Genomic DNA, 26,099 nt, shown 5'->3' on the forward strand with positions numbered 1-26,099 from the left:
CTGGATGGTGAATCTGCCTTCCCAGTATAATGCAGACCAAGTACAATAATGCCTTCATTACAGGACAAAGACCAGTTTCTTTTGCTTTATTTACACCCCCCAAGAAATTTTAATTATAATTTTATTCCACCATAAAGAGGGCCTTTATTCTTTATTTTTTCATTGACCACACCTGAAGATTTCACCTCATGTGACCACACCTGAACACAAATGCCCTGCTTTATAGGTGCCTTTTACAGGTACACCTGCCTATTACTGCTCTGAGACACAGGGGTCTTGAAAAGACACTGCTCCGGAATGAACAGAGATGTTTCATAAATGGAGAAAACATCTCTGTTCATCAGCCTGCAGTGTTCTCCTGAAAAAGAACCATGCAGCAGGAAACCAGGAAATAAACACAACAGGAAAAGGATCATCAATTTTCTCTGATAAATTCCCAACGAGTTGGTGTCATTATTCCCACACACTGTTTACTCTGATAAATTCTACTATCTCCCTGCAAGCATTTAACTTTTTCTTTTTCTATTGAACCTCAGTATTCTTTGGGGTGGGGGGAGGGGTTGGCCTTGCCTAATTTCTCCCCATTTCCTGTTTTTATGTACAGCATCGCTGACAGTGTCTCTGTAAACAGTAACTATACAATGAAGGGTTTCTTTGTTTTGCCTTGTATTGAGAGGATAAGTATTAACTGTGTGTTCTTCACAAATGGTAAATGGACTGCATTTATATAGCGCTTTTATCCAAAGGGCTTTACAATTGATGCCTCTCATTCGCCAGAGCAGTTAGGGGTTAGGTGTCTTGCTCAAGGACACTTCGACACGCCCAGGGCGGGGTTTGAACCGGCAACCCTCCGACTGCCAGACAGTCGCTCTTACCTCCTGAGCTATGTCGCCACAAGAACTCGGGTCTGAATCCGATGTTCTCGATATTGAGAAACACCCATGGCTTTTCCCCCCACACAGGTTGTGTAGCACTGCAGAGATTGATAATGTAAAAATATGTACAAGATAATGACGCCAACTCGTCGCTCACGACGTTAGCTTTTCAAAAGCACGGAACACGATTATGCAGTGAAGTGATTAAGTTATGGCGCGCAAAGGATAATTCGGCGATTTTGGTGAAGAGGCTCACTCAGTCCAGAGAGCAGACTCCAGGTGTGACAGTTTGTCCCGTGCGGGCTGCAGGACAGATGAACTGATAGCACTGTTTGATAACTGCAGCCTGCTAGCGTGCTGCCAACACAATAATGCTGTTTGCATTCCTCAGGAGATCTTCTGTCATCAGATAGCCACACTACGCTGTTCATCATTCAGAAGGAGACTTCATTTTAAACGTTAACAACTCCTAGAGCAGCATTAAAAAAATAAGTTAGCGGAGGAAAGAGGACTCTGTGGGAATATTTCACAAGTGCAGTCCATTACTTTGGCATTTCAGAAGCTTACCAGATGTTCTTATTTAGAGTTATTTGAAGTGTTTGCACACAGTCCATTTACATTTACAGCTAGATGATTGCTGGAGCAATTCAGGTAAAGTACCTTGCTCAAAAGTACCCAGCTGGGAATTAAACTCACAGCAGTGTAGTGGCAAGTCCAGGTCCCAAAGCTTCACGCTACAATTATTTCAGGAAAATAAATGTTGTGATGTCAATCAGAATCAAATACAGAAATATGAAACAAATATCAATTTACAAAGATACGAAGATTGTAGAAAGAAGAAGGAATATTAAACTTACAGAACTGGAGATGTGAAAGAAAACTAAGTGTATAAGAAGTACCCATTGAACAAATGGCTCAAAAGGTTAATGATATACGTGTATAAAAGTTGGAAAATTTAACTAGAATATTCATTGAAAACAAAGTGTCCAAGAGATCCTACACAAGGCTTTTTCTTGACGTTTAACATGAGAAAGATGAAGACAGTCAATGCAGACAGGAGGTTTTGCTTTTTAAAAGTTTATTTACTTTAGTTTATATAGTCCAAAAGTGTGATTCTGCCTGTATTTAAAATAATTAAACCTGATTAAAATGTAGCAAATGAAGAGAAGTCAACCCCTAGAAAATACGGGGGAAAGTTATACTATTTATTATCAATCAGCAGAAATGCTTGTTTCTCATTGGCTGATTCTTGTTGACAGTTACAAAGGGGGTGGGGGCTGGGGGGTTTGTGAGCAGGGAATGAGGACGATGAGCCCTTGTTACATTACATTACATTTATTTAGCAAATGCTTTTATCCAAAGCGACGTACAAAGGTGCATATCAAGGTCACTTTGGTCTGTATCTTAATCAGCTGAAACTTTTAAATATTTACATTTAGCAAGATTTGAGTTTTCCAATGTGTTGCATTCTGAAAGGGGACCTTCACTTTTACGGAAAACACCAGCACCTTTCAATTTAAGGGTTACTACAAATGTCATTCCAGTTCACTTCTAAATAAAAATGCCAAACGACCTCAAGTTTATATCCATTTCAACGAAGGATCACTTTCTGAGTGGGAACATTGTTTATTAGCCTCACTGACTATTTGAGCTGCTGTCTAGGTAATCCTGAGTGGGTAGGAAGGGCCCATAAGTACCAAAAAAAAAAAAATATATATATATTCTGGCCCTCATGAGTGAGTAGTTGAGGAAGCCAGGAATGAAGAGAACAGACTGTCTCCTCAGCTGTGGAGGGGAGCCCTGTTTATTAATCTAGCAGCACTCAAATCAAGGCTTACAAACATTCACTGTAAATAATGATCAAGAAAGGTTTGGTAAAAAAAAAAAAACAAAAGAGCTGATGTTCACACCCATCAGCTGGAGTGGGGTTTAGGTCCGGCTCACAGCGCACAGCCGGTGGGGGGAGGGGTTGAGGGTGAACCCCAAGCACGGCGTCAGGTCCAAGTCTTCCTCGGACACCCCTGGTGGCGGTGTGAAGCGGAACCTCTGCAGGAGGAAGGTGAAGAAGAGGAAGAGCTCCATCCTGGCCAGACTCTCTCCCAGACAGGCCCGTCGCCCTGCGAGGAAGAGATAATCACAGCACATAAATACAGCCACAGGAGAGAGAGAGATAATCACAGCACCTAAATACAGCTACAGGAGAGAGAGAGATAATCACAGCACCTAAATACAGCTACAGGAGAGAGAGATAATCACAGCATCTAAATACAGCTACAGGAGAGAGATAATCACAGCACCAGCACCTAAATATAGCTACAGGACAGAGATAATCATTAGTCACATGACATAAATAATCATACAAGACATTACATTGTACTTTGGACACTACCAGTGTCTTTAATGCAACTCCAGCTGACAGATATCCCAGTGGATTTCCACAACTAGAAGAGTGATAAACCCAGCACTCCAAGAATCTACAGCATATTGCACCTCGTTGGAAAGAGATAACCGCAGCATCTAGAAAAAAATCACCTGCAGAGAAGGGCAGGAAGGCATCTTTCTTGACGAAGCAGCCCTTCTCATCCAGGAAGTGGCCGGGGTTGAAGCTGTGGGGGGTCTCCCACTCCTCCTCATCCTGCAGCACCGACGTCAGGAGTGGGATCACTGTAGTTCCCTGCAACACACACATACCATAATCACGCACGCGTGCACGCGCGCACGCGCACACACACACACACCTTTTTTAAATTCTAGCCTATTTATTATATGCATGTCATTGACACCTGAAATCTGTTACTGGACAATTTTTTTAATAAACTTTGATTTGGCTTGATTTGAATAAAATTTCAACAACAAAAAAAAAAAAACGTAAAGGTCTGAACCTGTGAAACAAAAAGTCATGACATTTTGCAGAAGGAGCAAACTGTAGAATGTGTTCACCCTGAAAAAGGCTTGGGAAGAGCTGTGGACCCAAGTCTACCAGGATGTGGTTACTGTGCTGTAGCCATAAAAAAAAGTGTTCCTTCCAAATCAAATGGTGCCTTCATTAACGTTTGGGAGAAAGACCATGACGGTCGAAATAGCTCAGGACTTCTAGCTCCGAGGTTCTCGGTTGGAGCACTGCTATTGTACTGGCTGATATCCAGCTGCTTGGAAGCATTTCTTTTACGAGTTGTAAATTGGTGGAACGGCTCGCCAAGATATGCAGTAGAGGCAGAGACCTTCAGTGTGCTCAAGTCCAGGCCTGACACTGATGAATACTTCCTACATCACGCCTGATTCTGCTTTTCAAGGTACTGAATCAGCTCTAATGTCAAGGTGACATAACATAACGACGAGAACAGGACTTTCAGCCCAACAAAACTCGCCGTTTTCCTAACTAAACTGTAACTGGTGCTCCGATTACTTACTGGCTAGATAATATCAAACACCGTAACAAGCCTAGTATTGAAAACCCCAGTTTCAGCCTCTACTACATGACTTGGCAGGTTAGTCCACATTTTGACTACATCTGTGAAAAAGTGCTTCCCAATTTACCTTTTGCTCATTTCCATTTATGCCCCCCTCATTCTACTAACAGAACTCAACCTGAAGAGTCTCTTGTAGTTCACTTTGATGATTCCCTTTATGATTTTAAAAGCCTCAATCAAATCACCCCTAAATCACCTTTCACTAAGCTTGAACAGATTAAGAATCTTAAATCTTAAGGATTCTTTATCTTCTGTCTTTCATACCAGGAATCAATTTGGTTGCCCTTCTTTGAGCATTTTCCAGAGTCTTCGGTAGTTTCTTGTAGTACGGAATATATTATATTCATCCCCATCCCCATCCTTCTCCCCAAGCCATGTCTCTGTAATCCCAACTATGTCATAGCCCCCACTATTAATAGCAGCAAGTTCCAAAAAAATAATTGTTATAATTCTTAAATTTAAACAGACATTTCAGATTATTACTTGTACAGATCCTCTCCTGTTCCCTCACCCTCGCCAACCCAAGCCAGCCTCAGTAAAAGTTTTCTTTAAAAAGATTTAATTGGTGTTCACACTATTATGGGTAGCCTTGACCGCTTCCATCAGGGTAGTCTGCACCTCCCTACCATTTCCGCCCTCTAACCAACCTGCCTCCCAAGCTCTAGTTTAAATAATCCTGTGCTACCCTAAGCACACACTGGCCCAGTGCAGTAGTACCCCTCTGGCTCAGTTGCAACTTGTCACACTTGTACTGGGCACCCTTGTCCCAAAAAGAGTCCCAGTGCCCCAATAACTAGTGCCCCTCTTTCCTACACCAGCCATGTATTCAACCTCCAAATAAAACTTTGCTTCCCTCTGCTCACACATGGTATCAGTAGTATTCCAGAAAAAAACTACCGTGGAGGTTCTGCTCCTAATCTTTCCTGCAAGCTTGACAAATCTATCCTGCAGAACATCAAACCTACCTATGTAATCGGGTTCTATGTGAACCATGGCCACTGGATCCCTCCCAGCTGTAACCAGGAGCTTGTCCACACACTCCAGATGTCCTACCTGGGCATCAGGCAGACAAAACATCGTACAGGATTCCTGTTCGTGTGAACAGACTATGCTGTCTGCCTCTAATAATGGAGTCCCCCCACTATCACCAGCTACATTTTTCAGGAGGATCATCTGGGTGCCCAATGGCTCATCAGTCCTCCTACTCTCAGGTTCAAGGGCTAGGTCCAAATCCTGCAAGAACTGGAATTGGTTGGACACCACAATCTCTGCAAGCTGGCCCTCGAGCTCAAGGATCTTGCTCTCAAGGTGCTCAACGAGTTGGCAACGGTAATCAACTAACTTAATTCATACTGAGGACTGTAGAACATTGAGCCTCGCAACTTTTCTTTAAACCAGAAAGGAGAGGAAGAGAGGGAGGGCAGGAACAGAGGTGATAGGGGAGAGAGGGAAGGAGAGATAGAAGGATACAGATCTGGAAAGGTGATAAAACCTTCTTGATGACGTATCCCTGGAAGGTGACGTCACAGCTGGTGGTGTGGGGAATGCTCATGGGTACAATGTTAGCCAGTCTCTGGATCTCGTGGATCACGGCGTCTGTGTAGGGCAGGTTCCTCCGGTCCTCCACCCGGGGTTCCCGGTCCCCAATGACCCGGCTCAACTCCTCCTGAACCTGGTCTGCACCCCGAGAGAGAGAGAGAGAGAGAACAGAGACAGACAGATAGACAGAGAGAGAGAGAGAAAGTAAAATTCTCATCAAGGGCTAACAACAACAACAACAAAAAAAAACTCAGTATGAGTCTGCATGCATGCTTGTATGTGTGTGTGTGTGTGTGTGTGTGTGTGTGTGTGTGTGTGTGTATTTCCCCACCCTGTATGTGGGGGTATTTGGCCATCAGCAGCAGACCCCATCTCAGGGTGGTTCCAGTGGTATCCGTCCCTGCTGAAAACAGGTTGCTGACAGTATAGTTCAAGTTGTTGCTGTGGAAGTAGGAACCCAGCTGGTCTGACTCCTGATAGGGAACAGGTGCAGAACAACATGGAGACAATAAACAAAGCAGAAGCATAATAAAGCATTAGTAAGAAAATTTTATGAAAGATGTTAAAGACATATTTCAGCATATGATAAATGTGTTACTTGCTTGCCACTTCGCAGAAAGCCAAGGCAGGAGTTTGCAAACACAGGAAAAACTCATTTTTTCCCCAACTTGCATACAATGATTGCAAGAGTGGTTCCATACAGAAATCAAAAGGCCAGCTCTTCGACCGATTTACACCAAATTTGATAGTGCGGTAGTGTAAGCTTAAAACCATGAAATGATCACGAGATAAAATTTTTAGATCATCAAGCTAGCGAGCTTCGTCACACCATAAGAAGTTAGATTAGATGTTCCACTCACAAACTCGCTAGGCAGCTAGCAAAGTGATTTTATCCATGAAAAAAATCGATTTTGTTGTCGGGTGTACAGTATATAGCAAAACCATCAACATTTAGACCCAGTCAATCAATCAATTGCTAACAAGTTCTTATCCAGAATGACAAAGCAAAACACTTTTAAAGTGTTGCTAACTCATTATTAGCTGTCCTGTATAGTTCATCTCATAAAAAACATGTTTTCAACGTACAAAAATGCCAAGTTACTCACACATACAAGACATGCACCGTCTATAACTCATTCATTCAGACTGCCAAAATCCAGGCCTGCCATTGAAAGTATTGATATCCAAATGATGCCAAGTTACGGTACTACAAACAATGAGCTATCTTGCCTCACCGAAATTAAATAAGATGTATTCCAAAGCAATGCTACCCAATATTTCCTCAAGTCACTTGGCCCTGTGTGTATAAGCATGCAGTACATGGACAGGCCAAACATGTGTGTGGATGGCTTTCTCGAAGTCAAGATTGATTGAATAGGCGTCTATATGTCCAATTTGTATTGGTATGTATGTATTTCGCTGCCCAGCCTTTCTGTTGCGTGAATGATTGTATGTTTTTGTTGGTATAAATGTCTGTTCGTAAATGTGAATGTAACATGCTGCTGAGGGAAATGTCCCCATAGGGATAAAGAAGTTCTCTATGTATGTATGTACAATATGTATTTTACATGCAGTATTTATTGTACGTAGCAAATATACAATCACTTGCTTCTGAACTGAATTTCAGTGAATGTACAAGTGTAAACATGTTTTCCGGAGAAATATGCTTCCTGTACTTACTGACCAGCAGTCTTTTACATGAATTTCAATGTGTTCCATGAGGCAATTTGAAAAAATTTGACACTTTGATCTGACACAAAGTGTGCATGACATTGTGAAATGGTAAGTAAATGCGAAGTGATCCTGTACGAAACGGTTGTGGATTATGGTTATCCCTGTGTGCATTTGTACAGTCTGATGAGCGTGTACCGTTCAGCAGTTTCGGTTTGCTAAATATGTAAAACAGTGGCTGTGACAAAGGGTGTGGTGGTGTAAGTGTAAACGTGTCAGAAACGCAGGTGAAATATGGCCAGTGTATGTACTCACGGATTTGACGGCCATCCAACGAGCCTTGATTGACAAAAGAATTAGCAAGCCCGTAGAATTAGAGCTCCCTAGGTTGCAACTTGTATACCCTTCTGTCCTGCTCCGTTGTCTGTTATTTCGTGGAGATGCACTTTTAGTGTTTGTAAGGTTTATAAGGTATTTTTATAGGCTTATCTGCAGGTAGGGATCCTCTTCGCTGTTTTGCTAAGCTAGAACCGGAAAAGTTGATAGTGGAGAATAGAAGCAGACGCATATGTCCCAGCAGGCTTTGCATATGAGAAAATAACAACAGTGTGAGATAAATCAGAAGAAATTATGAAATTGCGAAGTTGAAACAATACGTTTTTAGCAGAATGGGTATGTAGGTGAAGGTTGACATGATCACAGACTATAGTGCGAAGTAAATGAAGTGACCATGAGCGAGCTTAGTTTCCTTATCGAACGGTATATATTACAGTCTATATATAACAGTCTGTAAAAAGCACTCATCATTGAAATGTAGGGTTAAGTAACATGTGAAATCTATTGCACTGATATGCTTTTGTCATGTTCAGTACTAGTAGTTATAATTATGAGATAGTCGTGAATTTAAATGTAATGTTTTAATGGGGAGTTACAAACAATTACTATGTATGTACGTTCTGCATGTGGCTAGATAGAGAACAGGGCGAGGTAACATGAATGTAGAAACGTGGCGTTTGCTGATAAGGAGGTTTTGTAGGGTAGCCAAGTGAAGAAATATAGTTAGTAGAAATAGCACAGTGGTGAACTGGTGTAACTATTTTAATAAAAGGAATACATTTGCCGTCATGAAATGCATATGGGTGGCCGTTAGTGAGTTTTGATAAAGCAAATATAAGCGTAAGGAAACGTTTGTGTAAAAGAAGAAATTATCTGCCTGAGGGCGAGGTGGGATTCAAGCCTTCAACTGGAGGTTTACCAAACCTGTCCATGTTTTTAAAGAACACAGGCCAGTAAGCACAGAAGAGCTCCCGTTGAATCCATATGGCTCCGCAATATTGTACCCGGTTAATAACTGAATGTGCAGACGGTACGTCATAATACAGTGTATACGTTTGGTGAACGGCGGGTAGATATGGTGCAAAAGCAATAATTGAGAAGTAGTAGACAATTATTAGTGAGGGTAAAAGCATGTTGAAGAAACGTGTTCCTAGCTGGGCTTGAACCTACAACCCCACGTTCCCAAGACTGGGACCTTGCCCACTAGGCCACAGGTGGACTAGCTGTTTAAACTGGAAATGTTTCAGAGTAAAAAGGTATGGGTATTTTGTGTGTGAATGCGCGTTTTTGATTGGGTTGTGTAGGTGAAGATTTGGCTGGTGTCGGTAAAATGTCCAATGGGGAGACATGTTGTTAGTGGCATAGGCGGCAGGAAAAATAAGAAGGAGAAGGAGAAAATGCAAAATCCCCTTAGTTTGGGGCTTTATTGTGTGGACATGTGAAGTTGTTTTTGAAATCTGTCTGTTGAAATGTGGTCAGAATGTACAGAATTTAATGTTTTAAGGGCTGAGTGTCTGTGGCTGTTGTGGTTATTTCTGTGGGGAACCCTGAAAAGTGCCAAACTCTCGGTGCTGTATAGGCGTAACTTGGCGGGATGGAATACCTGCCATCCCAATATCCTGATGCTCAGAGTTTATAGTAGTAGAGTATAAGGTAGGGAAAGGCTCAAGCCCAGAGATGAGGTTTTACTAAATGCATATTTTTAGCAGTTGAGCAAGTAAGAGGACTATACATTTTAAGTGCAAGTCTTCACTGAAAAATTGAATGCCTTGAGGTATATTGCTGTATTGTATAAAAATACATTTCAATTTGACGCACAATTTTTAAATTGAATTTGACAGGTACACCTGCCTTTACAACATTACACTGAGAATAATGTTAAATGAATATACTGGAAAAAGCTGCCTTCAAGTTCAACTTCAGTCACCCACAGCATTCTGTGGTGTCCCCAAACTGGAACAGGACAATAAAAAATTATTATATGTACATGTCAAGAATTTGGCAGACATTCTTATCCAGAGCAACTCACACAGCGTACAGTCTGTACATACGTCCTCAGTTACAACCCCCCCTAACTACTATGGTACACCGCCATTACTTCTAGCCTTGAAATACTGCCCAATGCATCAGCATTTTGGCTAAATGGATCTCAAGCTATGGCTTTGGTATACAGTACAGCCTCTACCATAGATGTGTAGACACTCAATGGCCTCTACCCTGGTTAGATTAAATTTGTATCTATGGAAACACCAGTCTGCCTACACTGCCGTGAACAAAAGAATTTGCCCCCTTCTTGATTTCCTCTGCAATATTTGTCACACTAAATGGTTTCAGTTTTTTAGATAAAATCTAATGTTACAAAAAAACTAAAATGAGTAACCACCTAAAAAATGTTTTGCATTTAATTAAAAAGAAAAAGTTATCAAACAAAATCTGTGTAAATTGCTCTGGATAAGAGTCTCTGCTGAGCGAATCTACTGTAATGCGATGAAGGCTTGTGGTTAAGAACGACGCAGAGTATGGTTCAGTTGAGTCCCGGTCCGGTTCGCCCTCTCCATACCTCCTGCTGCCGAACCAGGAAGGAGTCCACAAATCCCCTGAGGTCCTGGGAGTTGAGTGTGTCCCTCAGTCCCTGCACCAGCCCATTAATCTCCTCAAGGTTTTTTTCGGTGTTCTTCACGATCTGGGTCCTGTTCACCAGCCACCGGCCACAGCACCAGCGCAGCCAGGGGAACATGTTGTACAGCTGCAGTGACCAGCCCAAAACCCAAACCAGCTCAGGATCAGAACCACAACCACAAAACACTTTAAACATTTTTAAAGAAATTAAAGAAACCTCCCTATCTCCCTTTGCTCCTCTGGAGTCACCTCTCTGCATCTGCAGTCCATTTGAGGACAGACCTGGGTCAAATTTTAAGGCACCCGTATAATATGGTAAATGGACTGCATTTATATAGCGCTTTAAAATTGATGCCTCCCATTCACCCATTCACACACACACACACACACACACACACACACACACACGGTGAAAGCTGCCAGCAAAGTACAATCAAATTAGGGTTAGTCTTGCTCAGGGACACTCGACCAGTCAACTCGATGCCAGACAACCACTGAGCTATGTGTATAACCTGCAACATGCAATTTCAGAAAGAAATTCAATATTCTTAATTTTAACTACTAGCCATGTCATTTAAAAGGTTGTATAATCTGAAGAGTGTAATTTCAGAATTATTCCAGAACAGAAAGGCCAGAGCGTGTAATGTCTTGTCAATGGGGCCCAGCTGTACCTGTAGCTTGAGCATTTACCAGCTAAGCCACTCGGGTCCAATGTTGTGTTGCCGTCTCGCCCTTCATAATTACAAAGCTTAAAATTCCCATCTTTGTACAGAAGGATAATTATTCAACGGTCCAGTTACCATTTTCCTAAACGGCGGCGGTCATTTCTTAGGCGCGCGTGCGTCGTAGACGATGGCGCAGATTATGTTGGAGACGGAGTAATTCACTGGCTGAGTGGTGTCGAAAGGCTCACCTAAAGATCAAGCAAAGAATTAAAAAAAAAAAAAAAAAAAAATTTTTTTTTTTCCTCTTTAGAAAGCTCCACTTTCAAGGATGAACTTAGACTCGAAATTGCTCAAAAGCCTTGCCGTCTTCAACAAATACAAAACACACGTGCATGGAGTAATTGCAGTGGATCCTAAACTCAGCGGATCCTAAACGCAGTGGATCCTAAACACAATGGATCCTAAACAGCTGATCCTAAACACAGCAATTTACAGGTTGCAATAATTGGCTAGATGAAAACCGGCTGGGTCCTCAGGACCGAGTTTGGGAACCACTCCTGTAGGAAATGGAATGTGTGATGTTCTCTGGCCAGGATCCAGCTTAATTATTGACATTGCAAGTTATTTTCCTCCCTTCAGAGAAACCTAGCTTTTTTCCATTGTTTGCACAGTTTGGCATGTTCATTGTTGTGATAGGAAGCAGTGATTGACATCGCATGCTTTGGAGGAGAATACACACATATCTGCGCTCTCCGAATTCGACAGCGGAGGCTGCAGCAATTAGCCCTGATAAATATGGGTGGCCATTCCAAATGAAAGCCAAAATGGGGGGGGGGGTTACAGCTTTTTGTAATAAAATGTTGACTGAATCCAGGCCAATTCCTCTCTCACCCTTAAAGTTCTCAAACACCTCGATGAGGTAGCGGGATTCCTCGATGATCTTCTCCTCGCTCCCCCTCTTGCCCATTCCGAAGTCGCGCAGGTTGGTGAGGGAGAAGCGTCTCATCACCTTCCAGGAGTTTCCGTTGGAGAACAGAACACCTGGGAGAGGGCAAATGTGATTTCAGTGCTAGTTTTGTACTTGGCAGGATTGTTTTGTTTATTTGCTCAACAGGTTAGCCTACAGGGTTCGAGTCCTGATCCATGTGGTCACTTGTGGCACTACGATCTTTACTTCACTCTAGTGTGTTTTTCTGCACCTGTGCACTTTGAACTGATGCACTTGTTGTACGTCGCTCTGGATAAGAGTGTCTGCTAAATGCCTGTAATGTAATGTAATGCAGAACGCCGCAGGGGGAATAAACTAAGATCTGAATTTCATACTTTTTTTTTGTATCTTGAGCTAAACAAAAAACGACAGTTGCCGTTTTTAAATTGTCAGGCCTGGTATCTTATTTGAAAATAAATACAAATGTGGAAGACATTTCAGCAGTAAGACGAAACACTCCGACTAGCTAGCAAGCACCTGTTGGACCACTGTCACCATCAGCTGTTGGTCCACCCATGTTGTAAGGATGAGCACCAACGCGGTTGGCAGGTGGACCGTTCCTCCACTGCTTGTTTTTAAAACAGCTGATCCTCCCCCTGGAGAGCCTTCTCTTGATTGTCTAATAGTGCACAGCTGTTGTGCTGTATTTGCGATTTGCAAAATGCCAGACACTGACAGACGTGCCAACAGTGAGCTGCTAGTGGTCATTTCAGGACAATTCCAATGGGGATGAAAACATCCCACAGACAGACTATTGGCTCTTTCACTACTGTGGGGGGAAAAGTATGTTTGAACACTCAAAGGCTGTGGCTATATCCACATGGATAAGCATTCCTGGTCACTGTGTTTCCCCGAGTACACAAAGATGGTAAAATCCAACAGATGGACGAGATCGGACTGGATTGCATACCGTGCCCTTTTATAGTATCTCTGAACATGGGTGAAATTTCCCGGTCTCCAAACTCTTCAGCGTAGTTGACCAGCGCCTGTTTGACCGTCTTGTAGCCTGCCAGGACGACCACCTTCTTGGGGCCCAAGTGTATGGTGAACACAGGTCCATACTTCTTAGACAGCTGGAGACACAGAAGATACATTCTCAGGATTTCAGCAGAGCTTCCCCTGCGACAATAACCAAGCCAGGGCTGGCCCGAGGCATAAACGAACTAAGCGGCTGCTTAGGGCCCCTGTGGCCACCAGGGGGCCCCCATGCGGTATTCATCCCCTATTGCAAAACTATCGGTAGTAATTTAAAATGGCGGCCACAGGGGCCCTAAGCAGCATCATCCCCCCCCCCCCCCAAGCCAGAGATTACTTTTTGCATCTTGGGCAATTTGCCTTCCAAAGAGCCTCTTGGCCTCCCATAGTTCTTTTTTAACCTTAGCATGCATATTACAATATTCAGCATTATTATTCTCAGTGCTGTCATTTTTATGTATCTTACACTGTTTATTTTCTTTCTCAAACTCTCCCCCTGTAAGGAAGGGCAGGGTTCCTGGATAATTTGCGCTATCCAGACAACACCTGCTCTCTCAGATCCCTTGGTTTACTGTCACTTGGTGTGATCGCCAGAGTGTCAGTAAGAACACGGACGGACAGGATCATGTGTGATCAGGTATTTGGCCTTAAAAAGGGGAGGGGTAACATATTAAGTGACATGACGGAACAGCAAAGTAGAACACCACTGCGGCTACGCTATATAAGGAAAACTGTATCCATTAGTGCTAGCTAGTTACTATGTACACGTGTATAACATTTGACTGCCTTTCCATTGTCTGCCAATGGAACCAGAGAGCCTACAACATTAGACGGCCATCTTGGTAGGCTCAGTGAATGGATATGGCGGCCATCTTGGGAGGCCACTTGGGCTGCGTCCGAATAGTCTTTTTTGCTTAGGAAGGTTCCTAACTGAGTGAAATGACATGGCAGTACCAAAGTGGCAGCTATGATAAGAGCTGGTTGAATTCTCTAAATGCTAAGGAAAGGTGCTTCAGTGCTTCCTTTCTTATCTCCTTTAGCATAGGGCACACTGGACCATCCTTCACGAAAGGGAAGGCGATAATGTCGTCCCACAATTCCTTGCGGCAGCAACATTTAAAGTGACGCACCATTCGGCCGTTCACGAAAACAATGAACATGACCGACAAGGGACGCAGATCATCATTTTCCTACAATCATACTAATTTGTCGTTGGTGCGTGAGTGTGTGTGAATGGGTGAATGAGAGGCATCAATTGTAAAGCGCTTTGGATATATAAATATATAGATAAAAGCACTATATAAATGCAGTCTATTTACCATTTAATTGGGATTCATGTCGATAAATATGAGTGGACAGGAGGGTGAGTGTGAGCAACCATTCTTAACGTGACAACCATTTCGTTTTACTTGACTGGTAGTAATATTTTTCACTGGGTTGTCCACATTTATATAGCCCGCATGAAACAACACAGTAAGAATGCAAGTGTGGAAGTATCCAAGATGCAATTTAGTAGTCCATCTTTGGAAAATTGTAGTTTCACCACGGCAGACCCACGTCAATAACATCCGCCGTCGCATAATTACGCAGCCTAGTGTAAGTGCAGTCGGATTCTCTTAGCACCGCGGTTGTCTTTTCCTAAATCCTTATGAATTCTCCTTCACATCTTTCCTTGACCTCATGACGTTTTCCCATCGAGGTCAAGGGAAAACTGCTTCTTCTACTACTTTTCCTTACATTTGGAATAAGTTTACATTGTACCACAAGAATAACTCTTTTGAACCTGCCCCACTTTTCATTCACAGTCTTGCAGTCAAGAAGTTGCACTCAGTCGATATTACGTCATTTGCTAGCATCTTTTTCAAATCGGCTCATCTAAAATGACAAATTCTAGCTGTAGAGAAGACCTTGTTAATTTGCAAAAACACATCAAAACTAACTGCAGAATAATTGATAGTCCCAAGTGGATCAATTACCTCTGTGCTACAAATTCTTTCGGGATCATTATATAGGTTCAGAATTGACTTCCCTCTTGTAGGCTGGCTGACATACTGAGCCAAAAAAAGGTCATCTATATTTTATAACGTCCAAAAATTCTCCCTAACTTTTCCCTAGTCCTGTCATCAATTCCCAATTAACAGCAGGGTAATTGAAGTAACACAGAATAATAATAGCCTCACATTTCTGACAAGCTTGTTTTATGTTTCCAAAGAGCGTTGAATTCACACTACTGTCTGAAGCTGGTGACACACGCCTACCATTCGGCCCTGTAAGGTTAAATTCTGACTGTCCGTGGTCTTGATAATATCACTGCCTGTGCTCACGTGGAGTTGTAAAGATAAGAAGGCTGAAAAACACAGCTGAAAAGACAACTGCCCCACAACCTGGAGATTGCCGTGGAACGGGACCTTTTTATACCCCCAAACACCACCGGGTTACTCTTTCCACTGTAAACAAGAAGTGTGTGTGTGTGTGTGTGTGTGTCAGACACAAACAATCCAGCAAGAGAGCAGCAATCGAGCAGCCACGGACAAGTTCCAAGTCTAAGTTTTGATTTGAGTGCGACCCTGGTGACTCGCCTGCCGCCGTTACCGATAACCGTGAGTGGGCTTACGTCACGCCGGGAAAGAGTATCCGACCAAAGAATACTTTTCAAGTTAATGTTTAAAATTATGCATTCAATAACAGTTGTATGTACCAGAAAAAAAAGGCATGCTTTAGCCAATGTTCATGGTCATTTTCATGAACATGTTAAACATTAACATTTTAAACAGTGAGGCCTTAAACATGTTATATTTATGCATATTTCTTAAGTTTGCGTTGCTCAAGTCATACATATCATGCCGGACGTGGAAATAAATATTTTAACGCTGGACAAAAATACAAAGGTAAAAACGTTTTTTTAAAACTCCACTTGTTGTCTTTCACCAAAGGTAGAGCACGCAAGTACACAAATGAGGGGAAAAAAAATAAAAAAACGGGCAGAGAAAACTGATCCACAGATGTGTACATGCTCAGGCTAAACATTCGAACAGATGGCTTCCATTGCATCCATTTCCTGGCTAAATCAGTGCATTTTTGGGGCTCTTTCTAAAGCCGTTTTAAACTCAGCTTACTGGCTGAGGATTAAATGTCACATGCCACTGCTTTTTTTCAGAAAGCAATCTTCTGAAAGCAAGGCTCATAATACTGAGTCTTTTGAAAGCAAGGCTCATAATACTACCTTGCCCGCAGACCTGGACCAACCGGTTATTTCTAACTTCAGGACATGTAAAATTCCTGCAGTTTTAAAGAGGAGCCTCTGTTCCTATTGAATATTCTTCTCTAGAGAAATGTCACAGAAAAGCTTGCAGTTCGGTTTCCTCGCATTGTCACACATTTTCACATTTTCATGTTTTTTTTTGTCCTTACCTCACAGAGAGACACTTGGAGCCGTTTGAGGTCCAGGTGGAGCAGGTTCCCGAGGAGGGGCAGGGGTCTGGGTCCCGGTGGTTCTTTTCCAGGCCCAGTGGAGGAGGACAGCAGGTAGAGCAAAAGCAGCACCAGCACCACCCCCAGAAGGGTCACAGGTGGGTGTATCTGGGGTAAAATCCCCTCCAACATCGTTCCCTCTGAACTGACCAGCCCCGAACACAAAAGAGACAATGAGAGAGAGAGAGGCAGGCTGTAGTATTTTCTACTATTTTCCAGGGAGGGAGGGAGGGAGAAAAAAAAAAGAGAGAGGGGAATTCTACTAAAAGCAGTAGAAGAGCTTGTTTTTTCTCCTATTTTTGAGAGACGGAAGGAGGGCGAGAAAGAGCCGACAGCATCAACACTCCCGAGCGATAACGCAGCCGCCCGTCTCGACAACAAGGATCGTTCTCCTCCTCCAGGGCGCTTCAGAGTCTCGGCGGAGAAAACGTCTCGGGTCAGTGGGCAGGGCCAAAGCTAATAAATCAGCACCGTGTCGACGGTGATGTTCGGTACCAAGTCCAGTGATCTTTTAAAAGGGCCGGAAGGAAGGTTTAGTGGTTTAGTGGAAAAAAAAAAAAATTTGTTCTCGCCGTACAAACAAAAAGGAAAGTTACAAAACACTCGCGCACACAAAGCAGAGTTCATTAAAAAAAATGCAGAATGCAGTGGGAGGAGCATCAGGACCAGCCTACCACGTACAACTGTCACTAGGTTGCACAGTTACTGCGTAATGTGTATAAACAGCAGGATCATTTCATGGTGCACAATTTCTCATGCAGTACGTCGTTATATTGAACATTGACGCTGATACGGGTTGACTCAGTGTCCCCACCAGTACAGTTACACATCAATGCGCAAACAAATGATCGGGTGCAGTCATTGCCGGTGACAAGCAATACCCCAGCCCCGATGCTCCAGCCACACCACATCACCCCGCCTCCCCACAGGCACAGCCCTCACCTGCGCACACACACACACACCAAATATATTCGGAGGGAATTTATACACTCACTCTCTCTCAATCACTCACATGTACACACATACATGTGACATGTGAGACTGAACTGCTGCATCCACTTGCATAGTTTTTGGACTGGGGGAAGGCTTCCGTAAGTGTACAGAGAGGTGGTTGTGTAAAGTGCGTGAGTAGGTGAAAAGAAAACGGGGGGGGGGTGGGGGGGGGGAGCCTGCCAGAGTTTTACGAGCGATAGATAAACTGTGCTGTGTTGCAGGTTGGAGTAACAGCTCGTAAGTTACTTCCCAAAGAATAAAACAAGTTAAAGGCTGAATACTTGTGTCGGCTGGCTGTGTCCGGATCTTCTCTCACGCCGCAGAAACACGGCAAAAATGAAGAACTTGCCGCGCACGCACACAAAGCTATGCGGGCAGAGACAAGCCCACTTCCCTAAAATTGTCTCTAACAATACGAACAATCCGAGAGTGCTTTTCAAAGACATCAGTACCCTATGGGGCGACATAGCTCAGGAGGCAAGACCGATTGTCTGGCAGTCGGAGGGTTGCCGGTTCAAACCCCGCCCTGGGCGTGTCGAAGTGTCCTTGAGCAAGACACCTAACCCCTAACTGCTCTGGCGAATGAGAGGCATCAGTTGTAAAGCGCTTTGGATAAAAGTGCTATATAAATGCAGTCCATTTACCATTACCATTTACTGGATACAACACCCATCACCTTTATTAGAGGTCAAGCTCCCTCCGAAAATATCATGGACCTGACAGATGACCCAAATACTTCTCGGCCAAGCTATTTAAAGATGCATTCGGCTGCCTATCACGAGACACCCATATCAGAATAATACTAATAATAACTTTATTTATATAGTACCTTTCATACAGAGTATGTAGCTCAAAGTGCTTTGCCAGATCAACACAGTCATACCACAATATAATTAGAAGTCCCCAACAAAGGAGGGAGTCGAGAGGCAGAACTGCGTGGGGCGTGGGGGGTGCACTGGTCACTTTTCACAGGTGCACTGCATCATCCCCATGATAAGCCGACCCCGCCCACTACATACCCGCACATTTTAAATAAATGTAAATGTAACACGAAAATGAAAACAGAGCAGCAACCGGGCAGACCGGGCCATCACATCCGACAGACTGTCAATGCGTCGTCAGTGGTGTGTATTCTCCCAACCGTTTTTAAGGGGACCGTGTATAAAAAAAAAAAAGTGCTGTAATTACTACATGGAGAAACCAAAATGTGTAAGAATACTCTTTAATAAAAGCTCTGATTCTGCACTTTGACCGTGTGTGAATTGTTTGATTACAAACAGAGAGAATAGAATATTAAAGCAGAAAAATGCAGGTGGTTTTAATGTTGTGGCTGATCTGTGTATATCATAATGCACTATACAGTGCAACAGTGCTTTCAGCTTACAGGGTACCCCTTATAATTATAAGGCTCGACTTCAAATAATTGAGACCCAAAAAAGCAGTGGCTAAACACATGGTCTAAAATCACACAAGACGGCACCAAAATCCATTTAAATAAACACAATGAATATTTACAATACAGAAAACAATAGTTCCAGATCATACGTGCAATGTGTACAAGCTTTGCAGCTGACTCACCCACTATAGAAGGCGCCGCCAACCCTTCTGACACATTGGCTCTCCCCACGTACCCCACAGCAGTCCGACAACGTGAAATTAGTTACCTCTTAAATACTGCATCATTTCATAAAACACTGCGCATAAAACTTTAAACGTGGTAACAGTAAACAAAACACCCGTGTAGTGCTGACTCAGACATACACCGCCTGTCCATTCGCTTCCTCACCAACTAAGGTTACACTTCCTACGAAATAAAAATCATTCAGTTTACTTAGCATCATCAAGAGCCAGGCCAACAACGACTCAGAATCTCCAACAATAGAAATGTTTGGTGTGGGGGAACATGGAAGCAGGTTATTACCTGTGCATGGACTACGTGCCCCACCTTACGCTTCCTACCTGACCCACTAGGATCAATATTAGTTTCGCTGGGCTCCATTATAATACTACATAATCTCAAGGAGGATATTAAAGCTTTTGACCACCCCCTCTCCCACGGCCTTGTCAAAAGCGAAGCCACAGCAAAGTCTGCGTAACGTGTCCAGCAGGGGGACCTGTTGTCCAACCATAAGGTTTGAGAGTCCGTCGCTGAAAACTGGGGTCAGAATGGTGTGAGAGAGAAAAACAGGCCGTGGAGGGTCTCTGAACGGAGGAAAAAAAAAAAACTTTTGATGAGATGGGTAGAAAGAAAGGAATAGGATTCATGGGGGAGAAGGAGATCAGTGTGAAAACGTGGAAGGAGGGAGAATGGGAATGAGAGATAGAGGAGAGACAGGGGAGGTGCCACTGTGGAACAGAATATGGGAAACTTGACAAGCAGTGCTGTCGTGTGTGTGTGTGTGTGTGTGTGTGTGTGCGCACACGTGTGTTACGGTTGCTCTCAAGCCCCCTCAAACATAACTAAGCCAAAACCAAGGCTTCCCAAAATAACCAATAACTTTATTCAACTACCCATAAGGAATACTAAAATAGCTTAAAAGGGCACCGCCACAGGTGCTCTCAATTAACTGTAACAAGACAAACACGTATCCAAACAGCCAGTGCCCCCAACTGAGGCGGAGGGACGTAACACCCCCACCACCAGCTGGAGACACCAGTTCCCAAAACAAAGAGAACAAGGGGAGACAGACACAGAGAAACACTGCAGGAACTACGCGCGCCGCGCGCCGCACGCATGCGACGCCGCAGGAACTCTACGCGCGCCGCACGCATGCGACGCCGCAGGAACTTTTTCACTTGCCAGCCATACAATTGATGCACATCCAGATACATCTAGCTGACTGAATTCAAATAGTAATTACTCGAATCCAGAATCAGCCATAGCATAGAGGGCAATTCAATTAAATACTGGTAGTGAAAGGATGTTCAGTAAAAGCTCAAGGGACTATTAGTCTACAATACCCCGCGCAAGTACACAGACACTCGAGCAAACTCAACGTTACATCTCGAGGCTCGAGCAGTTTATCGGAGGGTTCCGCAATATAATCGTCTAGGACCGAAGCCATCGTTAAAGGAGTACCATGGTGGTTGAAAGTGACACTTCCCAGTTGTCTTTAGGCAACAACAAAACAATGTGCATATTTTTTTTTATTATTCAGTCATTTAAATGTACTTTAAAACGTATTTTTCTAAGCCTAAATGTCCCACTATAAAAGTTCACCCGAACCGTCTGGGCGTGGTAATGAGAACTGTCAGTTAGCTACGATTGACAGATCGTGCCCCGTTACCATAGCTACCCCCATGCTACGCACTCTTTTTGGGAGACTTTTCACAAACTAGCTAGTTTAGTAGCATATCAAGTATCGATAGATAGCTACGGTAAGGATGTTGACTTATATCCAATTATAATTTTTGCTATCTAGCTAGCCAAGTTAAGATAAAAGCACAACTATAACGTCCTCATAAAAGCAAACTAGCTAGCTAACGTTATCGATAACATTGCCTTATGAAAGCAAACTACCTAGCTAGCTAACGTTAGCTAGCTAGCTAAATGAATATAACCAGAAATAATCTAATAGTCCTTAAAAGGCACTCTAATTTAAGTGAACCTAACGTTAGTCAAATATTTGCATTGTCTTGCCTGTAAGCCAGCGGCGCAAACTATGGGTCTCGAGCAGAGACTGTAAAAAATATCCAGGGGTTTACGGGGCGTGGAAAGGGGAGTGGTTACTGTGTTCGTGGGGCACCAAGTTGATAACTTTCTCAACCGGTAGTGCAAATAGCACACAAAACTGAGAAAGTGTGAAAATCACCATGGTACTCCTTCAACACTAAACGGACAAGGACAGTGACAATGTTCGGAGACCGAAAACTGAACGATAGTATCTATAGATACTCCCCAAGGCGGTACAAGAAAGGATATCAATATACAAAAACGGGTTTTTACTAAACACGAACTAGGATTACTTTACCGGAACAAGCCCCAAGCTCTCGTCCTAGCGTCCTCCGCCTGAGCAAAATCTCAAGGGATACCAATAATCGCTATTTACAACAACTGAGGTCATTGTGGTATTACTTTGACTGGTGTGGGCTGCTAGGGCTTCCCCCCAGCTCCTAACTACCTAGGCCTATAGCAACAGAAATCTAACTAAAAAAAACTAACCTAGTCTTCAGTGTATTCACCGGGCTCGAGGCGGCTTTTAAACGCAAAACCCTTGAACGCTAATGAAAGACCAATTGAATAGTCTCCCACAGCGAACCAGAGCGTACCCCCACCCAGAATTAACACCAAAAACAAGAAAGGCAAAATAAAGTGACAAGCCCGAAGGACATGCCCAACGACTATAGCTACCTGAGGGAAACTCAGCCGATCAATAACACAGTCAACTCTACCGCCGCACCCAAGCGGCCAAAACCAGACTTCGTTTTTGAAGCTCATTTCCTGGTGTTGTTGTTCCTGGTTGCTCACTAGCGCCACTACGGATGGCTCCAGTATAGGTGTTTTCATATCCGGTTTCCATGTAAGTCTACGGTACAAATGCGATCAAAATACAAAGTCAATAATTTTTTCTCACAAGAACAAATAGTCATAATAGGTGTATTTTATTGGTCTTATGACTGTCCATGGGTCGATTTCATGATTTATTGCGTCATTTGGGCACAGTGCCAATATTTGTTCTGGACCAATGAGGTACAGCTTGCGTCACTTCCGGATTACTGCGGAGGACTGAGCTATAGTAGGGGCTACAGTCTATGGTCACTGGGGTGGGCGGTGGCGTCTCTTGGCCTTGACATTGCGGCGCCGGCTACGGTCCGCCTGTGCTAAGTCTGAAAATGCAAGCATCCCATTTCGTGGTGATTTAATTATGGCGTGTGCTATTTACAGCTGCACTAGACGACCATAAAATAATCCTCCTCTTAAGTTTTTCGGTAGCCGAGTCATTTTTACTATTTCCTTTAGCCTACTTAACCAAATAATTAGTTGGCAGAAAGCGTAATCAGCTTGCTATATTTGGTAGTCCAGTAGTAGCCTATGCTAAAACAGTTCGCAACTTCGGCTACCAAGCCATTTGACTAGCTAGCTAACCTTAACCGGCAAACATTCAATCTGTCAGACGTGTTTGGCGGCTTGTCAGTCGTGTACATTCCGTAAATGTCTACCTGGGCCATGCTTCAAGCATGTGTCAAAGCTACTATAATCCCGATTTTGGGATAAACACTTTTTCAGTTTCACGAAGCGAATTAAGAGTCTCAAGGTTCATTTGCTGAAATCACACACACAGAATTTAACGAAATTAACCATCTTGGCATTTAGAAAGGAATATGTTTTTAGCATTTAAGAGACCGACAAGCTAGGCATTTAAGACAGTGGTTCTCAGAATCGGTTCTGGGGCTCCTTGCGTATATTGGCTTTTCTCCATTGGTTTTGATGATTTACAAGAAAAAAACGATAGCCTAATAATAATTAGAAATTCAACGTAGGCTACATTATTTTTGTCTTCATGCACCAGGTGGAAAACTTGCTGTACAAAGTGCGTTGTCATATTTACACGCCTGCAGATCAGTTATTAAAATACTCGGTAGATTTGTTAATAACCGCTGACAGTGTTAATTTTTATTCGGTAGAAAGTGATTTGCGAACGATCGGTCAGCTAGCGTCACCCAGCAAGTGAACACCACAAACGGCGATGGAGTAGCTAGTAGTAGCAGTTACTGGCTCATTAACTGACTGGCGAAAACCTACGACGATAACTTGCTCGGTTAACAGCAGATCTACCAGACAGTTATACGAAAATTAGCCTAGTCAAATCACCAGTAGCCTACACATCTCCGATTGATTGACCATCAGTGTAGTCAATGTTCTTCCCCTGTGGTTCATATTGCTAATGCGTGAGCTAACCACGGATAGCCTACCTAGCTCACTGGCAAGCTGATATGCTAGTTAAGCATATTCGTTTTGCTGAGAAACATGAATTGAAGATAACTGAACATAGCCTAATTGTATTTTTAATGTCATACATATAACGTGATTACATGACAGTACAGTCACGGATGGAAATTAAACTCCGTAAACATCTGATAATATATTTTAAAACATAACGGCAGACAGTCAGCTAGCCTCGTTCAGGTTGATCGGCTTTTCCGCACCGGACTGTCAATCAAATTGTAAAAATCACAGAGCGGCTTTTAAACTCTGTGGTTTTGGCTCCAACTCCAAAATGGCCGCGCCCGCCATTGAGCTTCAAAACGTATTTTCGGAGACCCACGGAGAGTCAATGGGTGACGTCACAGTAGCTTTGTCCATATTTTTTACAGTCTCTGGCCGCACCCCACAAACGCGAAAAACTTCCTTGCTAACAAAACTGTGCTCAAGCGAGATTAAAGCTAGAGAATGCATACCGGATCACCAGATCCCGGAGGAGCCCCCATTTATGTTACGGTTGCTCTCAAGCCACCGCAAACATAACGAAGCCAAAACCAAGGCTTCCCAAAATAACCAATAACTTTATTCAACTACCCATAAGGAATACTAAAAAAGCTGCAAAACACGAGATAAAATCAAGACCCGGCCGCGGTCGAGAGGTGAGGAGAAAAAGCCCCCATCTTCCTGAGAAGCCAACTCCAGGCTTCTTAAAAGGGCACCGCCATAGGTGCTCGCAATTAACTGTAACAAGACAAACACGTACCCAAACAGCCAGCGCCCCCACCTGAGGCGGAGGGACGTAACAGCGTGTGTTTTTGTGTGTGTAGTTGTGTTATTACAGGAGATTCTTCAGGTTGAGTTCTGTTAATAGAACAAGGGGACATAAATGAAAATTAGCGAAAGGTAAATTCCACACAGACATTAAGAATAATTTTTTCACGCAGGGAGTAGTCAGTGTGTGGAATAGCCTGCCAGGTCACGTAGTAGAGGCAGAAACTAGGCACAATATGGTGTTAGATACTATCTAATCTGTGGGTAATCAGAGCCCTAATTTTGTCAGGAAAATGGCAAGCATTGGGCTAAATGGCCTGTACTCATCATTACGTTATGCTATTACAAGTGTGTGTGTGCATGTGTGTGTGAGTGTGCGTGCGTGCATGAATGTGTGTGTGTGTTGGGTGTGTGTGTGTGTGTGAGTGTGAGAGAGTGTGTGTGCGTGTGTGTGTATGCGTGTGTGTGTGAGAGCGTGTGTGTGTGTGAGTGTGAATGTGTGTGTGTGTGCGTGTGTGAGTGAGAGAGTGTGTGTGTGTGGGTGTGCGTGTGCGTGTAACAGTTTCAGGCCATTTTCATGAAGCATATCCTCCTGCCTTTACCTCCTCTCTGCTCCCCAGTCATCCCCACCTCTGCACCTATATCCACATCTCTCTATATCTCGCTCCACCACTCATTCACCTACTCACTCAGTCCTGCCTTCTTTCTGCCTCTCAAATCATTCACTCCCTCCTTTTTCCATCTCCCACCACCTCTCCATCACTCTTGTTCTCTCCCTCTCCTTCAGTCCCACTCATGGTTGTCATGAAGCACTTTTTTTTAATTTTGTGCTTTTGGGTGTTTATTTGTGCAACATCCACACACACACACGCACTGACACACACACACACACACGCACACATATACCCACATGTGAACACACACACACACTCACACACACACTATATACCCACATGTGAACACACACGTACACACACACCCATTTAGACACACATACGTACTCACACACACACACACACACACACAGACTATGCTTACATTAACCATTCTAATGTTTGGTCGAACAGAAACTAAACTTCGTCACCATGTCTGCCCGCTTCATATACTGCAGCCACACTATTGACCGATTTCTGACCCATGATGCAAATTATGCGTATGTACATCAGTTTCAGCGTATCAAAAATGATGTATGCTGTATATCAGCATCAATATACTACATGTGAATGCCAGCTCTGTAGACCTTTCTGGATAAGAGCATTTTTTGAGCAAACAGATAATAGCATCTGTAGATACTTCACTAAGAACATGGTTTATATACATGCTATTTTTAAATGGAGGATTAGTCATATTACCCAGATCTGAAGAACCCTTTCCATATACTCTAAAGCACAAGTGTGAGACTCCAGTTCTGGAGGGCGGCAGTGTCGACAGTTTTTTGGTTGGTGTGGGTGCTCTGCTCTGGTGGGGGGCGGGGCTGGGGGGGGGGGGTTGGGGTGGAACTGTAAATCATCATCTTCGGAAAAGAACACGAAATCTCTGGGTCATTTTTTGACATCCAAACTGCCTTTTGGCATTTGTGGATTGTGCGAAACTCGTTTCAAGGCGGCCCCCCACGGATTGAGATTGTGTCAGAACGCTGTTGCCTTCACAAGCCCAGCTGGTTAACATGCACAAAAAATAAGAGCTATGGAGAGCCGGGGTCTCCAGACTCCAACCATGGGGGGCGGATTACATTACATTACATTACAGGCATTTAGCAGACGCTCTTATCCAGAGCGACTTACACAACTTTTTACATAGCAC

General features: G+C 43.4%; 1 protein-coding gene across 1 annotated transcript; it reads right to left on the reverse strand.

Annotated features, from left to right (window-relative positions):
• Positions 1 to 1,936: 1,936 nt before the first annotated feature.
• LOC135249354 (cytochrome P450 2K1-like) lies at positions 1,937 to 20,199 on the reverse strand. Its single transcript, XM_064324898.1, is given in 10 exon segments — positions 1,937 to 2,992; positions 3,408 to 3,549; positions 5,838 to 6,022; positions 6,216 to 6,357; positions 10,452 to 10,637; positions 11,260 to 11,423; positions 12,067 to 12,216; positions 13,074 to 13,236; positions 16,550 to 16,754; positions 19,339 to 20,199. Coding segments are annotated over 10 exon segments (1,563 nt in total). The 5' UTR covers positions 19,377 to 20,199; the 3' UTR covers positions 1,937 to 2,804.
• Between the last annotated feature and the right edge of the window lie 5,900 nt (positions 20,200 to 26,099).

The sequence above is a fragment of the Anguilla rostrata genome, chromosome 2 (assembly GCF_018555375.3).
Source record: "Anguilla rostrata isolate EN2019 chromosome 2, ASM1855537v3, whole genome shotgun sequence".
In the NCBI taxonomy this organism is placed as follows: Eukaryota; Metazoa; Chordata; class Actinopteri; order Anguilliformes; family Anguillidae; genus Anguilla; species Anguilla rostrata.